The 19221-nt window shown below is 34.7% G+C and overlaps 2 protein-coding genes across 2 annotated transcripts in view; one reads left to right on the top strand and one right to left on the bottom strand.

Moving 5' to 3' along the window:
* Mcm3 (minichromosome maintenance 3) overlaps positions 1-5261 on the bottom strand; it is a 30262-nt gene extending 25001 nt beyond the window's left edge. The window contains exons 1-4 of the mRNA XM_072529537.1: positions 5074-5261; positions 4693-5014; positions 4492-4622; positions 2780-3018 (exon numbers count right to left, since the gene is read on the bottom strand). Of these exons, the coding sequence (XP_072385638.1) occupies positions 2780-3018; positions 4492-4622; positions 4693-5014; positions 5074-5145 (764 nt within the window). The 5' untranslated portion in view covers positions 5146-5261. The remainder of the gene's footprint in view (positions 1-2779; positions 3019-4491; positions 4623-4692; positions 5015-5073) is intronic.
* Positions 5262-5833: 572 nt separating this feature from the next.
* RpL24-like (ribosomal protein L24-like) lies at positions 5834-6655 on the top strand. The gene is made up of 2 exons (XM_072529538.1): positions 5834-6008; positions 6062-6655. The coding sequence occupies exons 1-2, from the start codon at positions 5928-5930 to the stop codon at positions 6500-6502; spliced, it is 522 nt and encodes a 173-aa protein (XP_072385639.1). The 5' UTR covers positions 5834-5927; the 3' UTR covers positions 6503-6655.
* The last annotated feature ends 12566 nt before the right edge of the window (positions 6656-19221 follow it).

A 19221-nucleotide genomic window follows, 5' to 3' on the forward strand; every position in this document is an offset into this window, starting at 1 on the left:
GAACTTTTGAATGTCCCTGTACGTGATTATAAAAATATATCTTGGAACGGACTCACCAAATAGAAATGAATCGTAAAAAATCCATAAAAATCCATAGTCACATCACATGTTTCTTGACAGCAATTTCACTTGAGATGCACCTCGAAGAGCGATAAATCTAACATCTAAGATTGTTGGGTGGAAACACTTCAAACACTTGCGTGGTGACGTAATGTTCCATGTGCCGTGAGATTGTTTATCTTATCTTATATGAAGAGCACTCACTAATGAGTTTATTTTAATTTTTAAGGGAAGAGAATTAAAATAAGAGAAAATTAATTTGATTTATGAAGATAAATCAAAGCGAGAATTGCGATAAACAATATATTCGGTTCGAAGAGACCACAAGATGATGGAAAGGGTAAACTTTGTTGCCAAACTATCCACATTTAAGAGAGGCGTATTTGAACACCTAATTGCTTCAAAATATTTATAAAGGACCACTGAAGCAATAAAACAATTAAGAGGTATTTTCCTTCGATTTATTTACAGTGAACTTAAGGGCTGATTCAAACATTGACAATTATCGCAATTCTGACAGTTACATAAAGAGTTATACAAATATTAGCTTTACAGTGCTGAGAGGCAGTAACAGAGATACATAGACTTGAGAGAAACAAACTGATATACGTTTAACACAAAACACCGGGTTTACAAGCGCATTTATCACTTACGGACCACGCACTTTTCGGGATCGACAACACACGCCCGGCCTTCAATTTTCGAGAGACAAACTGTCACTGTCTAGTCCTAGTCCTAAGTTATATAAAGCGGGGAGTAGAGTGTTTATGATGTAGGGAGTCAGTCGCACACACGTCAACACGACAGCTGACGACATAAGCGCACAATTCGATAAAATAACTATATTATACAGGTTGCTTTTTACAACAACCTGCATACACTTTATTGATTGAAGCCTTACCATTTTTAGTTCGGGAATTTCGATCGAATCCAAAACTTCTTTCGGCCATGAAGACTGGGTTCGCGATAACCAAGACGGATACCGATTTGCCAAATATTATTTTCTAAAAATTCGGAGGGAAGTTGACCGCGCGATAAAAAATCTGCCGGGTTGTCTAACGAGGAAACGTGCTGCCAATGACACAGAGGCGTTAATCTTTGTATTTCCGCAACCCGGTTGGCGACAAATGTGCGAAGAAGACACGGCTGGGTATTTATCCAGTGAAGAGCGATTGTCGAGTCCGACCAAAAGTAAGTACCGCTGACTTCCAGTAAAAGAGAATGCTGAAGCGTTGCATAGAGCCGAGCTAGAAGTAAAGCGCCGCATAACTCCAATCGCGGTAACGAAATTGAGCTGAGGGGGGCCACGCGAGATTTTGCACAAATCAATCGCACAAAAATATTTCCCTCAGCATGAAAAGAACGACAATAAAGACAAGCGCCGTAAGCTTTTTCGCTGGCATCGCAAAATCCATGAATTTGGATATCGACGGGATTTGGTATTGTAATACAATGAGAAAAATTTAAATGTTCGATAAGTGTTAATTATTGAGCCTGAAATGACAACCATAAATCGTGAATTTCGAGCGGAAGTGATTCATCCCAGGTTACTATAATTATTTTTGCGTATACGATAACTGGGCCCAACAATCCCAGCGGTTCAAACGATTTTGCGATTTGCGAGAAAATAGAGCGTTTCGTTACAGTTGCGATACTTGAAATGTCCGTCTTATAACATAGAGTATCTTCGCGAGAATTCCATTGAATTCCTAATGCCTTTATGGTGGCATCAGGATCTAGAGACATGTGAGTACTCTCATCGTGTTTTTTTGATCAACATTTGATGCCCATTTTCGAAGAAGAAACCCGCCTTTTTTTAACAATGCGATAAGATCTTCTCGCAAAGCGGACGCTTATGTGCGAGTCTTTGCACCAGTGAGACGTAAAAGTCTCTGTTTAATGCGATAGCTGCGAGAGGATGCACAAAACCCTCATCTTGAGCTAATTGCTTAAAAACCCGAGTTGATAAATATGATGCTGGAGCGGTACCGTACGTGACAGTATTAAGAATGTACTTTTTGATTGGCTCTTGTGGATTTTTCCGAAATAAAATTTTTTGATAAACTGCGTCATCGAGATGTACAAGAATTTGGCGATAAGCGATAAGAACTACGCGAGTTTTAGTTGTGAGACTATCTTGTTTTAATACCGTGTGATGAGCAAGATAAAATCCAATTTCTTGGCTATTTACATCATTTGTATAAGACATGTGTGGTAATTTCTCATAGTCAGTCAAAAAAGCAAAAAGGAAGTAAATTATAATGAGACAGAACACACTTTATCTGTGATATCCTATGTTTTTTAATGATTCTATCATTCTAAAGGTATGATACCATTCCAATTTTAAAAAGGAATATTGAAACCTCTTTTCATCACGATTCAAAAGGAAACTCTACCAATCAGAGACATCCCAGATGAATATCATTAGTACCTATTATAATTCATTACAGATTTCAAAGAACATCGGGGAGACTAGACCTGAGTCTACTATTGATATCAAACTATTACTTGCACTACAAAAACTAGTAAAGTACCAAAAAAATTCATTTATATTTTATTTAAGTTGGATAGTTGTGCAAGATTTTTCTTTTTACTATTTATTTTCATATTGTTGTCAATTGTTTTAAATTGATTGTACATTTTCATGACACCAAAAGTGAATTTAATTCATTTTAGCAATAAGCTGAAATTTTTTTTAAAAAATCTGAAAAAAACTTACTTGAATATACAATTAGAAAAGTTTTGCTGTTTATTAGGCAAGCACCTAAATGTACCAACAACTTGTATCCTATCTCCTGGTTTACAAGCATCCACTAAATCATTATCACAGACAATATCTACAGATCTGGGCAGCTGACCAGCAGGAGCCTTCTCAGGCATTTCTTGAATGGAAATGGTTTGATGGTCTTTGTAAGCTGACAGCCCATACTCAGTTTCTAGAGGATTACCATCATCATCCTACATAAAAAATTAGTAAATGTAAAGGGTATTACTGGAATAACTGTAAAATATAGCAAAAATGTCTTTTGTTATATAACACATAAATACAAAATAGTTTTTAATAATCCCAGATAAATATTCGGTAGGGTATAGCATGTACATATGTGAGATGTGTCACATTCCTTCAAAATTAGTGTTGTTGACAGAATCGACTAACTGCCTACATATTTAGGTGTATTGTAACTTTAAATCATGATTGGGGGTGTTTTGATACACTATTTATTTAAACTTTTATTTACGTATACATCTACTTCTTTAATATATATTCTATCTATTCTATTATATATTAAAGTATCGCAACAATTCCTTTTGGCATTGCAGACATGATTCACTTGCCAAGAATATTATAAGGTTTGATATTTCAATAGTCTGTGGGCTTACGTTACACTGATCTCCTTTTAGCTGCGACTTCCAATTAGAATTAAGTACCAACATCTGTTCTTAGTAGTGAAAGCAGTGTTTCCATTTATGTACAAGCCTTTGAGAAACAGGTAACAATATACAGTTTTTAAAAGGCCCAGCAAGGGATCAAGGAAAATATTATTTTAATCATGCTTCCCAAGATCTGCCAATCAATATTTTCCAACCCATGGTCTATTTTTTGGTAAAGCCAACTATGTTATGTGCTAATTGCATAGAATATTACTCAAATAATTTAACATATGATCTATGATCCCATAGTTTGCTTGCCTTTTAAGTAGAGGATCCCTTGGTCACCATGTATAACAATGATTGACACACATCTAAATGCAAATACTCAGCTACTAGATTTTAAATCTATATAGGTAACCAACTTTTTTTAAATACGGATGAGCATCCTTTGGTAATATTGAGGTCTTGAATAACATACTCAGCTATAAAGGCATCTTCCAGAATAGCAGAAAGATCGTTTTATACTTCGATCCTCACACCAAAACTGACCCTTGTTGAAATCATTTGATATAAACTGAGAAAAATAATATATAAATCACTATAATTATACTAGTTAGAAAGTAAATAACACATTAAATTCTGCTGTAATGATTTTAATACATACTTATTTTTACTTTGTTATTATCTTGCAATCTGGCAACTAGTGTTTTGAAGGTTTTGACATTATTGCCAAATTTATCCACTAATCTACTAACTGGCAATTACAAATTGTTGTTTGTGTTTTATGTAAATTAAAAAATAAATAAAAAACACCTGATTCCATAAAATAATATAATAAAAATGTACTGTTTTAAAGTATATTTGAGGCATAAAACATATATATAATAAGGACATGGCAATACTGCAAACGCAAATTTGTGATTTACTGAAGTTTTATTTGTAGCTAACTTAACCAGAACGTTCTCTATACTTCTACCAAAAAGGCAATAGAAACACTTATAAACTATTAAAAAATAAAACAAAACATAATATTAAATCAACAAATGTATACATATTTACCTTTGTGGGATACACAGCTACAGAAGGTACAGCTTCAAATGAAGTCATATCAGTATACTTTCTTTCCATAATTTTCTTGGTAACAGGACAAAAATGCACACTTCGTACTACTTTAGGATAAATTAGTGAACCTGGAACATACATATATATAAATAATAACTTTAAATAAATGGTAAAAGTTAATAGTCATGAACATCTTACATTTGGTTACAATGCCTTCCACACAAATCAAATTGCCAAGATATCTTGAAACTAGTGTTCTGGGAGTTACATGTTTGTTTCCAAAACTTCCTTCAAAAGCTATGAAAAAGTCGACGTGATCTTTGGCGTAGTCTGGGTTAACAGACAAAACATATTCTTTTAGAGCCTTCTGGAACGCCATTTGTTCCTCGAAGGCATTGTTAAGAAGAGCTGCTGCTCTCAAAGCGTTCTTTCGACGTAGATCATTAATGTTGACTAACAAACGATAACTTTTATCATCAATCATATCTTTTACAAGTTGTGAGTATTTCCCTTGATCCGCCTAAAAAGAATAATATACATTTCAAAGATTAAATATAATATTAATTATTTAGATATTACCTCATCGTCTAAGAAATCTAGATACTCCCTCTGGATGTCTCTAATACGCTGATCCATATCTTGAGTTTCCATTTTAAACAAAAGTATATTTCAAATAAATTAAATCAGAAAAAGGCACTAATATTAATATGTAAACGTTTACTTAGTTTTGGCGCGAAACCACCGATATGAAGTTGTGTTCACGTTGATAGGATAGATGTCAGTTTCTTATTCTTTTTTAAACTTTGAAAGAAACGTTATTCGTGAGATAGGAACATGTGTGTTGATGAGGAGAGGAATGAGAATCCATTTTTCATGATCTAAAAGGTTGAAAATTTCTGAACTGTTTTCTTGTGGCATGTGTAACGTAGATATTTTGATATGGGATTAAGCCAAAATTCATTGTAATAAGAATTACATTTTATACTAAATATGACGTTTTGATTTTCAATTCGGAAATCGTTTTCAAACATTTCTGATAAAAATTCTGAATGATTTTAACCTGTAAATGTTTATAATAGATGGTGAAGGTAGATTATTACCATAATACTAATTTTGCACATAATTAATTTAATCGATTTAATGAAAATCAAAACATCAAAGTCAAAATGGAATTCTGATCAATCAATTTTAAGCATCATCGAGTTTTCTAACTCGATGATTTTAAGCCACAATTCAAATTAATTGTGGCTTAAGCCCATATAAAATATCTATACCAAAAAATTTGTTTTTAGTAGGAAGAAGACCTTCAATTATCAGTTGTCGACTGTCGTTAATGTCAAAAATAAAATTCAATTTCTCTTCATGTGGTGCAATCAAAATAAACTGATGCACGTGTAATATAATGTACTAAAATTTAACATTAAACCACAAATATGCGTATAGAAACGTGTTACTTCTGTTCCTCAAGGATATATCCAGGCCATGGAATACAATTTGTAAGAAATGACTGCAAGGTAATATGTTATTTTTCTTTAATAATCGCTGTTACATTTTGCGTGTTTTGTAGATATTTAAATTTTGCCGTTCAAAATGCCATGCAGCATTTAAAAAGAAAAAGAATCCGCGTAAAGTAAAATGGACCAAGGCGTACAGGAAAACAGTAGGCAAAGAATTAACGATAGATCCATCATTTGAATTTGAAAAACGTAGAAACATACCACTTAAATATAACAGAGAAACCTGGTCAAAGGCAGTAGAAGCAATGAAAAAGGTAGAAAAAATAAAACAGAAAAGGCAAGGGGCCTACATTATGCAAAGATTACGTAAAGGTAGAGAAATTGAACAAGAACGAGACATCAAAGAGGTACAAAGGGATCTGTCTCTTATCAGATCCCCAGCTGTTGGACTTAAAGAAAGAAAACAAGAAGAATCTATGGCAGAAGATCACAGAGAAAGTGATGAAGAAATGGAAGGTATTATTGAAGATGGCGGAGAAGTTACATTGTAAAAAATACAATTTGTTAAGAATAATTATTATAAACAATATAAAATTTCATTGTGAGTTGTTAGTTTTCTAGCTGTTAATTTTTTATTTAGTACTGAATGTTTTTGAATGTCCATAAAACATTCAAATACTTGGAAATATATTTCAATATATTAATTTCTTGTTTGTTTTTGCAGTGTTCGTTAGTACATATTATTATCTTGTCATATTTATATGATTTTTTTTAAATCACTTAATGTATATAATTTAGCTCTCCAGGCCTAGAAGTCCTATGGCTTGGTTTACTATTCTTTTCAACTATTTCCTGTTTGGTGCTTTATTTTTCCAGTTTTGCATCTTTGATTCAGTTAAGACCATAATATACCATAGAAGTATGATTTGTCAGTCTGTGTTTAAATTGGTAACCAATACAGCATTACGATACCATTTTGACCTCATTTAGCTCATCAGATATGGATAGCTGGATACAAAAATTCAAACACAAAAGTCAAACAAATGTCTCCAGAAGGTTTCCCACCTAAGTCCTAAGTGGTAAGCACATGCTTGTGATAATACATACCAGTGGATATCACCTTTTTATGCTTTTTTTATATGTATTTTTTTCTGTGGTACAATCTAGGAGTCTCTCTTTGAGGATTGTCTCAAAGGAGGCATCTAGAAGAGATAACAGACTTAACCAGTTGAGGTTAGTCAGTGGTGTGCCCTGTATATGGAACATGATGGTATTGACTACTTTCCAAGGACTTAAAAAGTAGCATAGATTAAGGGAGTCATTGACTATTTTCTTCAAGGTGTGGGTGGTATCTGGTGGAAGTTGTTTTACACAGTTCAATCCACAGGTGCCACTTGATGAATATCATTAAAGTTCTGTGGATCATGCAGGTTTTGAACATCTCTTGGATCAATCTTTCAGTAGTTTCATGGAAGGCAGTAGGAATGAGTAGGTCCCAAAACGGACCCTTGTGGCATTCATGATAATTCATATCTTCATTAAATGCCTCATTTAAATATCTGTCAGGTATTTCCTTTTGATATTTATTATGTAGTCTGACACTCCTGCTACTTAGATCTTCGTTAGTAGGTAATGCCAATTTGCAGAATTAGAGGCATTCTTCACATCAAACATCACAAGGATGGTCAGTCTTTTCTCATTCTTTTTACAGTCTCAAAGATCTTCTGCACTGCATGTATAGCTCATCTGGCTTTTCTAAAACCATACTTACTGTCTATCTGAAATTATTCCCAGTACTTCAAATTCTTCTTCAAGGCTTTTCTTTATAGGACCCTCAGAATTTTCCTATGCAACCTAGTAAGCATAGTGGTCTGTATGAGTTGGCTTCATCTGAGTTTTGCTAGTAATACGAGTCTCGTCAACTTCAGTTTATATGGGAATTCTTGCATATTAAAAAGTTCTTTGAATATTCTATGTATCAATTCTGGTTTTTCTTTTACTACCAGTTTTATTGCATCTGCCGTTATTTTATTTGGACCTAGGGCTTTACCTGTCTTTGTACTTTCTACTGCTTGAATGATCTCTTCAGTAATAAACTCTGCAGGTTGAATATTTTTGTCTATCCGTAGAAATGTGTTGCCGGATTCCTTAAAGATAGTGTGTTCGCTATTTCCGTCTTTTGGTATATATATCTTTAGTATATTTTCTTCCAGAGCGGCGCATAATTTCTGCCAACATGTACGTTTAGCCCTTTTAATTTCTCTACTTAGTTCTTTTTTTGGGCTTTTATTTGCCTCCTTATATTCTTCTTGGTACCTGTGCCTTTGTGCTATTCACCAGCGTCTTAAGCATTACTCTCATTTATTTTGGATTTGATCATTCCACCAGTAAGGTACTGTGTATGTGGTGGGCCTATTTGTAGTACTTCTTTTGTGTGCATTTATGATATTTTCTCGGAACTCATTGAAGATGGTAGTTTCTTCTGGTATGTTATTTATTTCTCTTTTAAATTTTTCTTTATCGAATATTATTCTCTTCCTGCCGTATTTTGCAACCTTAGTGCCAATTTCATATGTGATGTACCAGTGAAAGGTAAAAAGGTTCTCATCCAGTACATCCCAACTTCTAATCTTCTTGGCAACACCGTTGCTTGCTAGAGTAATATCTATATGACTTTCTGATGTACCGCTTACAAAGGTTGGTTTACCATTGTTCACCACTACGAGGCCGCCACAGAGATCCATTCGTTCCAAAGTTCGCCCTTCTCGTCATTTCTATTTATTTATTTATCAACGAGCAATTGCCCAATTAAAATACAATGTAAACATTATTGATGAATTACAGAAGATTCTTAACGTAACCTACTTAAATTAAATTTAAAAATTTTAATCATACAAAAAATAAAAGTATTAACAGTAAATAACAAACATTAACCAAGACTGTACAAAACACAAGGACATCAAGCTATCACACACAGTTCTTAAGCTGAGCTTCAAATTCTTTTGGAATACTATAGCAATCCAACCTTTGGGAATATTGATTAGCAAACCTTGGTGTTCTAGACGTGAAGGAATTGTGTCCGTAGTTTGTGCGATGGAGTCTAACATAAAAGGGTTTATTTAGTCTTGTTTGTCTACTGGGAGCATGGAGATTAATTTTTTCCAATAGTTGAGGACCAAACATAATAGAGTGCAGTATACTATAAAACATAGTGAGATCTTTGTGCATGCGTCGGATTTGGAGAGAAGTTATGTTGAGAGACCTTTCCATATTTGAATAGTTAATTTCTTCAATCCTCTGGTTTTGTTTAAATGTAACAAATCTTAAGAATTTGTGTTGAACTCTCTCAATAGCTTGAATATGGGTGTTATAGTGAGGAGACTAAACACATGAACAGTAATCTAGGTGGGGTCTCACAAGTGAACAATACAAAATTTTTATGGATGGGATATTTAGAAAGTCTTTAGCACAACGTTTGATAAACCCTAAAATTTGAAGTGATTTTGAGACAACAGATGAGATATGGGGGATGTAGGATAAGCTGGAATCAAGCACAACACCTAGGTCTTTTATCTGAGATAAAAAATAATACAGAGTCTAAAGGGCAACCATTAATAGTATAGATATGATTTGTAGGACTTTTATTCCGACCAAAAACCATTAAATGACACTTTTTAACTTTAAGTTCCATTCCGTTGCTGTTACACCAATAGCTCAACCGATTCAAATCAGACTGTAGTTTTTGACAGTCACCACCATTCTCAATTTTCAAATATAATTTTAAATCGCCAGCAAACATTAGGAAAGAAGCAAAGAGGAAACAGGAGGCAATGTCATTAACATCGTAATTGAATAGAAGAGGTCCTAGGTGTGATCCTTGTGGTACTCCTGAAAGTACCTTAATCTCAAACGATTGAAAACCCTGAACACGTACTATTTATATTCTTTCAGTTAGGTAGGATAACAACCATTCTAAAAGTTCGCCCTGGATACTCCACGCATACATACTATCCCCCTCCTACTTCCAACTTTAATACCACATATAAATTTATCCCTAACTAACCCTCTCCCGATCCCGCAGAATTCTCCTTGGACCAAAACTTTACCGAAATTTAATGTGTCACTTACAAAGTTTAGTAAGGCTGAAACCAACCAAGATTTGATTAGGAAATATTTACTAGAAATTCTTAATTTTAAGAAATTCGATCGGGTCCTCTACACTGACGCATCAAAGAGCGAAAGGGGGCTTGGTTGTACGGTTACCACTACGGAAACAGTCGTTAGATCATATCAAATACCTGCCACATGTAGCGTTCACACTGGTGAACTGTATGCTATTTACCAAGCCTTCAAACTCTGCACAGGACCCAATCAACATATTGCCATCTGTACAGACTCCCTCGCCTCTATCCAATCCATCAATAATCTATTCACTAATCACCCTCTTGTTGAAAAAATCCATGACACTTACCAAAACCTTATCATCCACGACATCCATATCACTATCATATGGATTCCCTCCCACATTGAGATTACGGGTAACGACAACGCCGATCGCTTTGCCAAAGAAGCTACTGTATCCAATTGTACACTACGTAATATACAAATCGCCAGTGATCTAAATACTAGTATAAAGAAACTCGTACGAAATCACTGGCAGAATCATTGGAACCAATCCACTACATTTTTACACCAAATAGATCAGAGAATTGAGCGGTTCGTTATCCCTGGAATAACTAGAAATGAGATGGTTGTTCTTGATGAACTTGATGATTTTCCGATAGATCCACATTTCAAAGCAGTCTTTTGATTTTTTCGAAATATTTTCTGGCCTATTCTTACCTGTTAAATATTTTCTGTACCTGTTAAATAATTGTCTGTCTATTTGTTTGATTTGTATAAAATAAATACAACTCACAAAAATTTTATAACGTAGATTATCAGTATGTTAATACAGTAATGGGAAAGTGTTTTGATAATATTTAAACGTTTTAAGCAATCTGCTCAATTGATTTAAAATCAATATCAAAGCAAAATATATAAATCGACAAAATTACGCAGTCAATTTTTACAACATACTTCATTTTGGTTGACATAGGTATTCGTAGGACACAACATAACTTTAGTTTTTATATTGCAAAATATATAATTAGGATTTTTAAGCGAAGCAAATTTAAGAATATCGGTCGTTAAATATTATGTAGGTATGGGATTAATCCTTAGATCAGACATGCCACATGGAATCAAAATTAAACAATTAGATTCGACAAAAATTCGGTTTCTAATACTAACCATATTGCACTCTCGATGTCGGTGTAATTTACACTGTGTAAATTTTCGCTATAGACCTCAGTCTGTCTGCTTTGCTTGTTTCCCTCATTTTCGAAATATTGTTGATAAGTTGGGTTCGCGTTTTGTACTTTTTGTACATTACAATATTACATTTATTTTTACAACCATGAGTTCGAAGAAGATGATGTCTGTTGAACTAAAATGTGAAATCATTGAAATACATGAGCGTACCGTATCAATGATATGTACTGTACTTAAACGGAAGGAGGTGATAAATGGTTTAATGCCAGCTAAGCGCGTTACAATAATTTCTAAGCTCCGGACTTCCCTCCATGAAAAGATGGAGAAACTACTAATGGTGTGGGTGACAGAGAAGCAGCTTCAAGGAGAAACCTTCACACAAAGCATCATATGTGGGAAGGCACGAGCGATTTACGAATATTTGCTGAAGCAGATCCCACACACTTCCACAAATGATGAATCGGAAGACTCGTTTAAAGCCAGTCGTTGGGGCTGGTTTGACAATTTTAGAAAAAAGACCGGCATTCACTCCGTCGTCAGGCATGGTGAGGCAGCAAGTTCGGATGTGAAAGCAGCTGAGGTTTACATCAAAACGTTTTCCGAACTGATAGAAGCCAAAGGATACATCCCCCAGCAAGTCTTTAACTGTGACGAGACAGAGCTTTTCTGAAAAAAAAAGCGGAGTAGGACTTACATAACGGCAAAGGAGAAGACGATGCCAGGTGACAAACCTATGAAAGATAGATTAACTCTACTACTTTGCGCCAATGCGAGTGGCTACTGTAAAATTAAACCTCTTCTAGTGTACCATTCAGAAAATCCAAGAACCTTAAAGTCACATAAGATTTAAAAAAAACTGCTAGTTATGTGAAGGGGAAATTAAAAGGCGTGGGTCACCAGGAAATTCTTTGTGGAGTGGCCAGACCTGGTGTTTACCCCTTCTGTTAAAAAATATCTACAGCAAAACAACCTACCCATGCAAATCCTTCTTGTCCTCGATAATGCCCCTTCTCACCCACCAAATCTTGAAGTTACTCCAAGAGTTCAAGTTTATAAAGATTCTCTACCTACCAGCCAACACCACCAAGTGATTTCTAATTTTAAGAAGTTGTATACAAGCAACATTTTTTGGCCACTTTGACCACTTTAACATAGTAATATGCCTAAGAATTATTTGGCAGGCCTGGCTAGGTGTTACAACAGGACCTTAGCCTCTGTATGGAAGAAGCTGTGGCCTGAGGCTCTAGATGAAAGCGTCTGCGAAGGACTGGAACCCGAAGTGTCAGTGGTAGATGAGATTGTTTCTCTTGGAAAATCCATGGGTCTGGAGGTGGATGAAAGAGATGTGAACGAACATGTCGAGGAACAGTCTCAGGTGCTGACAACCGAGGAGTTGGTCGAACTACATTCGCAGCAGCATACGGTGATTTAACGAAAAATTAGTTTTGAAGAGGAGCCAGAATTGGAAGACGTTGTCTCTACAAGAGATATAAAGGAGATCCTGGGAATGTGGGAGAAAGTTGCAGAGTTCGTGGATAAAAATCACCCCGAAAAAGTTACAACTGGTCGTACATCGGTATTGTTCAACGAAAATTGTATCCGCAATATTCTGAAAGGGAGCAAGAAACAAACTTCCTTGGACAGTTTTTTTAAACGATCTGCAGATGAAAATGAGCAAAGTGTGATGAAAAAGCGAAGACCACTGACGAAAATTAAGCGCTTCCGTAAGCACTTCACTTTTTCTTATGTTTTTACAGAATATGTATGTATTTTTTGTTACTTTCAAATAAATGTTTCTTCTTTTAAATACATTTTTCTTATGTAAGAACATTTAACAAAAACAAATAACGTGTTTTTTGGGGACTGGAACGGATTAATGACATTTCAGTTAATTTCAATGGGGAAAATTGCTTTGACATACGAGCAAGATTACGGAACGAATTACACTCGTGTGTCGAGGTACCACTGTATTAGGAATAATATCACATATGGAATCAGGATTAGACATGTCACAAGAAAACAGTTTCAGGCCCTTTTAATATCGGTTATATATTGTGATCATTTTGCGCAGTCACATGATCAAAATTCAATCTGTTGGGAAGATATAATTTTATGAGTTGTTCAGTTTCAGTACAGGACACTGCCATGATACAAAGAATAACAGTTATGACATTCCCGAGCGCAAAATTGAAATAAGTTCACGCATGATGTCACAATGAGAGTGATTTTAAATATTTCCTGTAAGCATATTTAGAACATCGGCATAAAGAACACAATAAATTAATTGTTAATTATCCATAAAAAGTGATTTTAATAGATTAATATAGTTTATAGTTTCTATTTAACTATTTCGGATTTATTGAAATATAGACCTTTTAATATTTCGATTGACAAATTAACAAATAGTACAATGAACAAAAATACATCTTTTTTGTATTCTTTGCTTTTTAACCCTAGAAAGGTAACCTTTGTAAATTTTACGAGCTCGCTTTTGATTGGCTTGTTTTATTTGGCGTCAGTATCAAGAAGGGGATCGAGCCTTCGTTTAGTTGCACGTAAACAGATGAAAATAATTAATCTTAATTTTCTGCAATAAAATCGCAAAACAAATCAAACACATCATACGTGCCAGAATTTACAAGAAATGCGAAGAAAATGTCGGTGAATATTGATTACGCCAAGGCATTTGACCGTTGCCAGTACCAGATGATGGTCGCCGCCCTACAAAGAGTAGGATTGGATGAGAAGGACATTTGGATCATCATGAATTTATACTGGAACCAGCGTGCTCAAGTCAAGGTCGAAGACCAGCTGATCGACCAAGTGCAGATCAAACGAGGCGTAAGGCAGGGCTGTGTGCTCTCTCCGACTCTTTTCAATATATACTCTGAGAAAATTTTTACTCAAGCCCTCACAAACCTAGAGATGGGAATCCGAGTGAACGGTGAATACATCAATAATATCCGGTACGCCGATGACACTGTGTTACTAGCAACCAGCCTAAATGATCAAAAAGCCTTACTAGAGCGAGTGAGAACTGTGAGCGTAACATACGGACTAGACCTTAATATTAAGAAAACTAAATTCATGGTTGCCAGCCGTGCAAATTTAGAGCCCGGGGCACTAATGGCAGGTAGCGAAGAGATCCAGAGAGTCGAAAGATTCACTTACCTCGGAACTACCCTCAACTCACAATGGGATTACGCTCAAGAAATTAGATCCAGAATTGAAATGGCACGGTCTACATTTATCAAGTTGAGATCCTTGCTGTGCTGCAATGATCTCAGTTTGGGAACCAAGATGCGGATAGTGAGGTGCTACATTCTTCCAGTGTTACTATATGGAGTTAAAGCCTGGTCACTGACGCAAGCTACAGAAAAGCGGATTGAAGTCTTCGAGATGTGGATCTACAGGAGAATACTAAAAATATCGTATGTCGACCATGTCACCAACGTTGAGGTCCTACAGCGCATGACAAAAGAAAAAAAAGTGCTTAATTTAGTGAAAAAAGTTAAGCTTGAGTACCTCGGGCACGTGATGCAGAACGAAGAAAAATATCGAATTCTTCAACTCGTTATGTAGGATAAAGCATTTGACAGGAGAGGACCGGGACGCCGTCGTATCTCGTGGTTAAAAAACCTCCGACAATGATTTGGGATGACCTCCACGGAGCTGTTTCGCAGAGCAGTCAACAAAACCATGATAGCCTTGATGATCGCCAACATACGTACCGGATAAGGCACTGAAGAAGAAGAAATCAAACACAAGGTTTTAAAAAGGAAAAGACAGTTAAGATTTGATTTCACGTACAGGGCGCCTGCGCATCCGCTTATACGTATTTCGGCCTAATAGGCCTCATCAGAACGGCTTTCGCAGTCGCTCTGAACGTGAAAATAAATCTTTTCTGTCTTAGGAAGCAACTCTAACATGGCTTCGTATAGACGCAAATAGCGACATCTGATAAGAAAATCCGTAAACTAATTTTCGAAACCAAATTCAGAATTTCGCTTTAATCTGTGCCTTCTAAGAATTGCAAGGCAAAACAGACGTTGATAAAGATGTTATTAGAGACATGGGGAATCTAAAAATTGCATTCCACAACATAATATATCCTCAACTAAGCAAAATTCTTAGCGAATTGGTTTCTTGTACTCGTACAGAGTATATCGGAATAAAAAGGAAATACGAGGTTTTAAGGTTTTAAGTTACAATTTTCTTTAATCTTTTCTTATTTTTTATATCTTCTTTAAGTTTTAAGTGTAATTTCATAATTCTAAAATACATTTAAGATCGAAAGAACGGATGTTTTATTTTCTAGTCACATTAAATTTTCTCAGATAAATCAATCAATATTTGTAAATAATTTTTCCCTGGCTTTAACTAAAGTTCAGACCCATTGAAATTATTCTTTGGAAGTTTTTGGAAGAAATTAGTCTTTGGAAACTTGATCAATCCATGTGTAAGTGAAAGTATCCCTAGTTTCAGGCAGATCTAATTTTTTACATATATAACCACTGATATATTCAAGTGCATCATACTATAATAATTGGTTTAATTCTTCATGTCAGTATCCACTTCTCCTTTGCCTGGTTCGGCAGATAAATCTGAGAAATATGTTTTGCTTATAAAAATTTCTCCTAAATTATCGATTGGTCCATCGATGATCTCATAAGCTTCTGTGTTGCCAGCTTCAGATAAAGTCCCTTGGTTCCTTCCTAAAATATAGTTTTTTAAACGGTTTTTAAACACATCCTTGAGGTTTTAACATTAAATTTGTCTTCACGGCAACAAGCAATAACCCACAGTTTTTCCATTACCAAATCCTTTTAAAAACCATTAAACCTAACAGATTTATTAGCACCTCTTGTATGATTATCATTCAAGCAACCAGCTACCAGACAACGCATTTTATATTTAGTTTATAAACTATTCCTAGCGAAAATCCCTAAAAAATACAGGAGGTGTATGGGTATGGTTACGTAATAAGTGCTGACTCAATAATATTTAAACATTTTTGTATCATATATGTATTACAATGACGGCCACTCTCATTGTGACGTCCACAGAAGGGGATCCGCTGATAGTGGGGTGCGCAATATCATATAGTAAGCACGTAATTTCGTTGGAAAATTTACGGGAACAAGAGCGAGTAAGATACTAGCAAATTGGCAACAGTGTTAGAGTGACGATTATGATATTCTACTGAACAGTAGCGTCGATATCTAATTTTAAATTAAATAAAAGTTAATATTTTGCGAACATTTGATTTTAAGTGTAAATGGAACAGTCGCATGTCTTCAAATTATGTGGGTATCAGTAAATATTTTATTTTACCAATAAGTTTCATTTTCTATAAAGTTTAAATAAAAAATATGGGTGTTATCAACTTCTTATATACCTAGGTAGTAATAACACTAATCGATTCGACTGAACAAAATTTATTGTAAAATAATAATACCTATATAAAAAAAATTGTTAATAACAGTACTTACCTAATTATCCCATACAATTAAACAGTATGATCAAATATTTACGTTTTATGAACACAAATGCTCATAAGTATTAAAACTTCCTATTTTATCCCTGATAACTTTTATGTTATTATAGGAATATTTTTATGTTATTATAGGAATAGGAATATATATTACAGGAAAAAATAGAGAATTCATTTTTTAAATTAAATACATGGTGTTCTATTAAAGAATCACAACTTTGGTTTGACACCGTGTTAGAGAAGACTTAGTACCTCCATAATTTTAAACTGGATAAGAGGTCTAAAACTTTTATTAACATTTTTTTTTATATATACCTAGCAGGTATTTTATAATAACGTAACCAGTACTTTGACTATTTTAAATTAAATACTTTGTACCTTTTTGTTCTATCAAGAAGTGTGTTTTTACTCTATTTTCAGAGATATATAAGCAAAAAGAGAATATTTACAATTACAATAAAAATAAAGGTTTCAACTAACACCTAATTAGAATTAAGCACTTGCCAATCTACTCAGAGTCACTGTTATCACTAGTATCACTCGTTCCTTCTAAATTTATAGTTAGTTTGGTTAATGCTGGTAAATAGATAACATAGTCATTTTCCACTCCAATTACATATTTGATTACATTTTTCTAGTTGGTTGCTGTAATCTTTGTGAGTTTTCTTCTAATTAACTGGGAAACAGTAGACGAAAATTTAGGAGCCACGTTTCCTCTCCTGATATTTCCTTTAAGTTGAGCCCATATTAACTCTATTGGGTTCAATGTACAATAATATGGAGGAAATCTAAGCACGGTATGCTCATTACTGCGAACACAGTTATCAACAAAATATTCCTTCTGATACTGTCTACTATGAGCAACCTCCAACAATTGCTTTTTACTGTATGGTGCCTCAAAATACAAATCTTCCTCAAATAAAAATTCCTGAATTTGTAATTTGTTATAGGTATAAGTATATGGTATAAGTTATATTTGGAATATTTCTCATTAATCTTGAATGGTATGATGCGTTGTCCATGACACACACACTATATTTAAGTAATTTGGGAAGCTGAGATTTTTCAAACCGTAATCTAGAGACGCGTCTTTAATTTTTTTTTGTAGATATTAATAATACATCGTCGATCCATCCATTTTCTCCATCGCAGTGGAAAATTATAATTCTTTGTCATTTATTGGGCGGTACTGAACTAGAACACTTTTTGTTATTAATCGTTTAACTTTTTTTCACGGTGTCGTATCATGAGTATCATACATATGATACAATATTTCATTTCATTTTTTGATAGGGGAGAGGTAGGTACAGTGAGACGGTCGGAACACTGAGACAAACGCGGTAGAGCTTACCACGTTCGGTATTATAAGGTAGAACTAAACGAACATGCCTATTACCACCTTAAAGTGAAGCAAACAAGAAACCATTAAGATTCAACAAGAAATGTTTTAGTTATCGCTGGTCATTTGAAGTGAGTGCATCGTAGTAAATATACCGTATCCACGTGGCCGCTGTTTTCACGAAAATTGAAGTTTCTTAGACAAGGTAGGTTATTCTAACTACAAAGTAAACCATTTTACGAAACAATTAAATTAAAACAAACGATTTTTGTACATATTTTATTAGTTTTTTTCATATATTTTTATTAACGATTTTTTAAGGAACAGTGAGACAACACAGCAGATGGAACAGTGAGACGCGTCTCACTGTTCCTTTACTGTCTCACTGTTCCGTTATAGTTGTATAAGCCAGGTCATTTGCAAAATAATTTCTCTTACAGAACGAAGATGCCAAGAAAAAATAAAACAGATCGGAAAATAGGAAGATTCTCTGAAGATATGATGAGACAGTCTGTTGAATTAGTACAAGGTGGCACTTCTATACGGCAAGCAGCACGAATAAAAGGAGTATCTTTCCAAACAGTCCACAGATATGTTAAAAAATATCAACAAGATGAGAACGTCCGTTTATGTCCTAATTACAAAGTAAAACAAATTTTTACTATCGAACAGGAGAACGACTTGTGCGAATATATAATTAAATGTTCTAAAATGTTTTATGGCCTATCAAGAGAAGATACCCGAAAACTGTCATATGAAGCCGCAGTCTACAATAACATAGTGGTTCCAGCAAACTGGCATACTTCAAAAATCGCTTCACTTGCCTGGATGAAAGGATTTCAGAAACGTCATTCCAATAATTTATCACTCCGGACCCCAGAAGGTTGTAGTCTTGCAAGGGCAACCGGTTTCAATAAATTTAATGTTGAAATGTTTTTCAGTAAACTTGAAACCGTTTTACAGCGTTTCCCTGTGTTTGGAGATGGTAGTCGCATCTTTAATTTAGATGAGACAGGAACCGTTACCGTTCAAAAGTCCCAAAAAGTGTTTGCAGAAAGAGGTATACGACAGGTTAGTAAAGCCACAAGTGGCGAACGTGGAACACTCGTTACAACATGCTGTAT

Source organism: Diabrotica undecimpunctata, chromosome 4, assembly GCF_040954645.1.
Source record: "Diabrotica undecimpunctata isolate CICGRU chromosome 4, icDiaUnde3, whole genome shotgun sequence".
NCBI lineage: Eukaryota > Metazoa > Arthropoda > Insecta > Coleoptera > Chrysomelidae > Diabrotica > Diabrotica undecimpunctata.

Coding starts and splice junctions, on each gene's coding strand:
- RpL24-like (XM_072529538.1), top strand. CDS start 5,928: ATGCGTATAGAAACGTGTTACTTCTGTTCCTCAAGGATATATCCAGGC. Junction 6,009..6,061: donor TTGTAAGAAATGACTGCAAG/GTAATATGTTAT, acceptor CGTGTTTTGTAG/ATATTTAAATTTTGCCGTTC.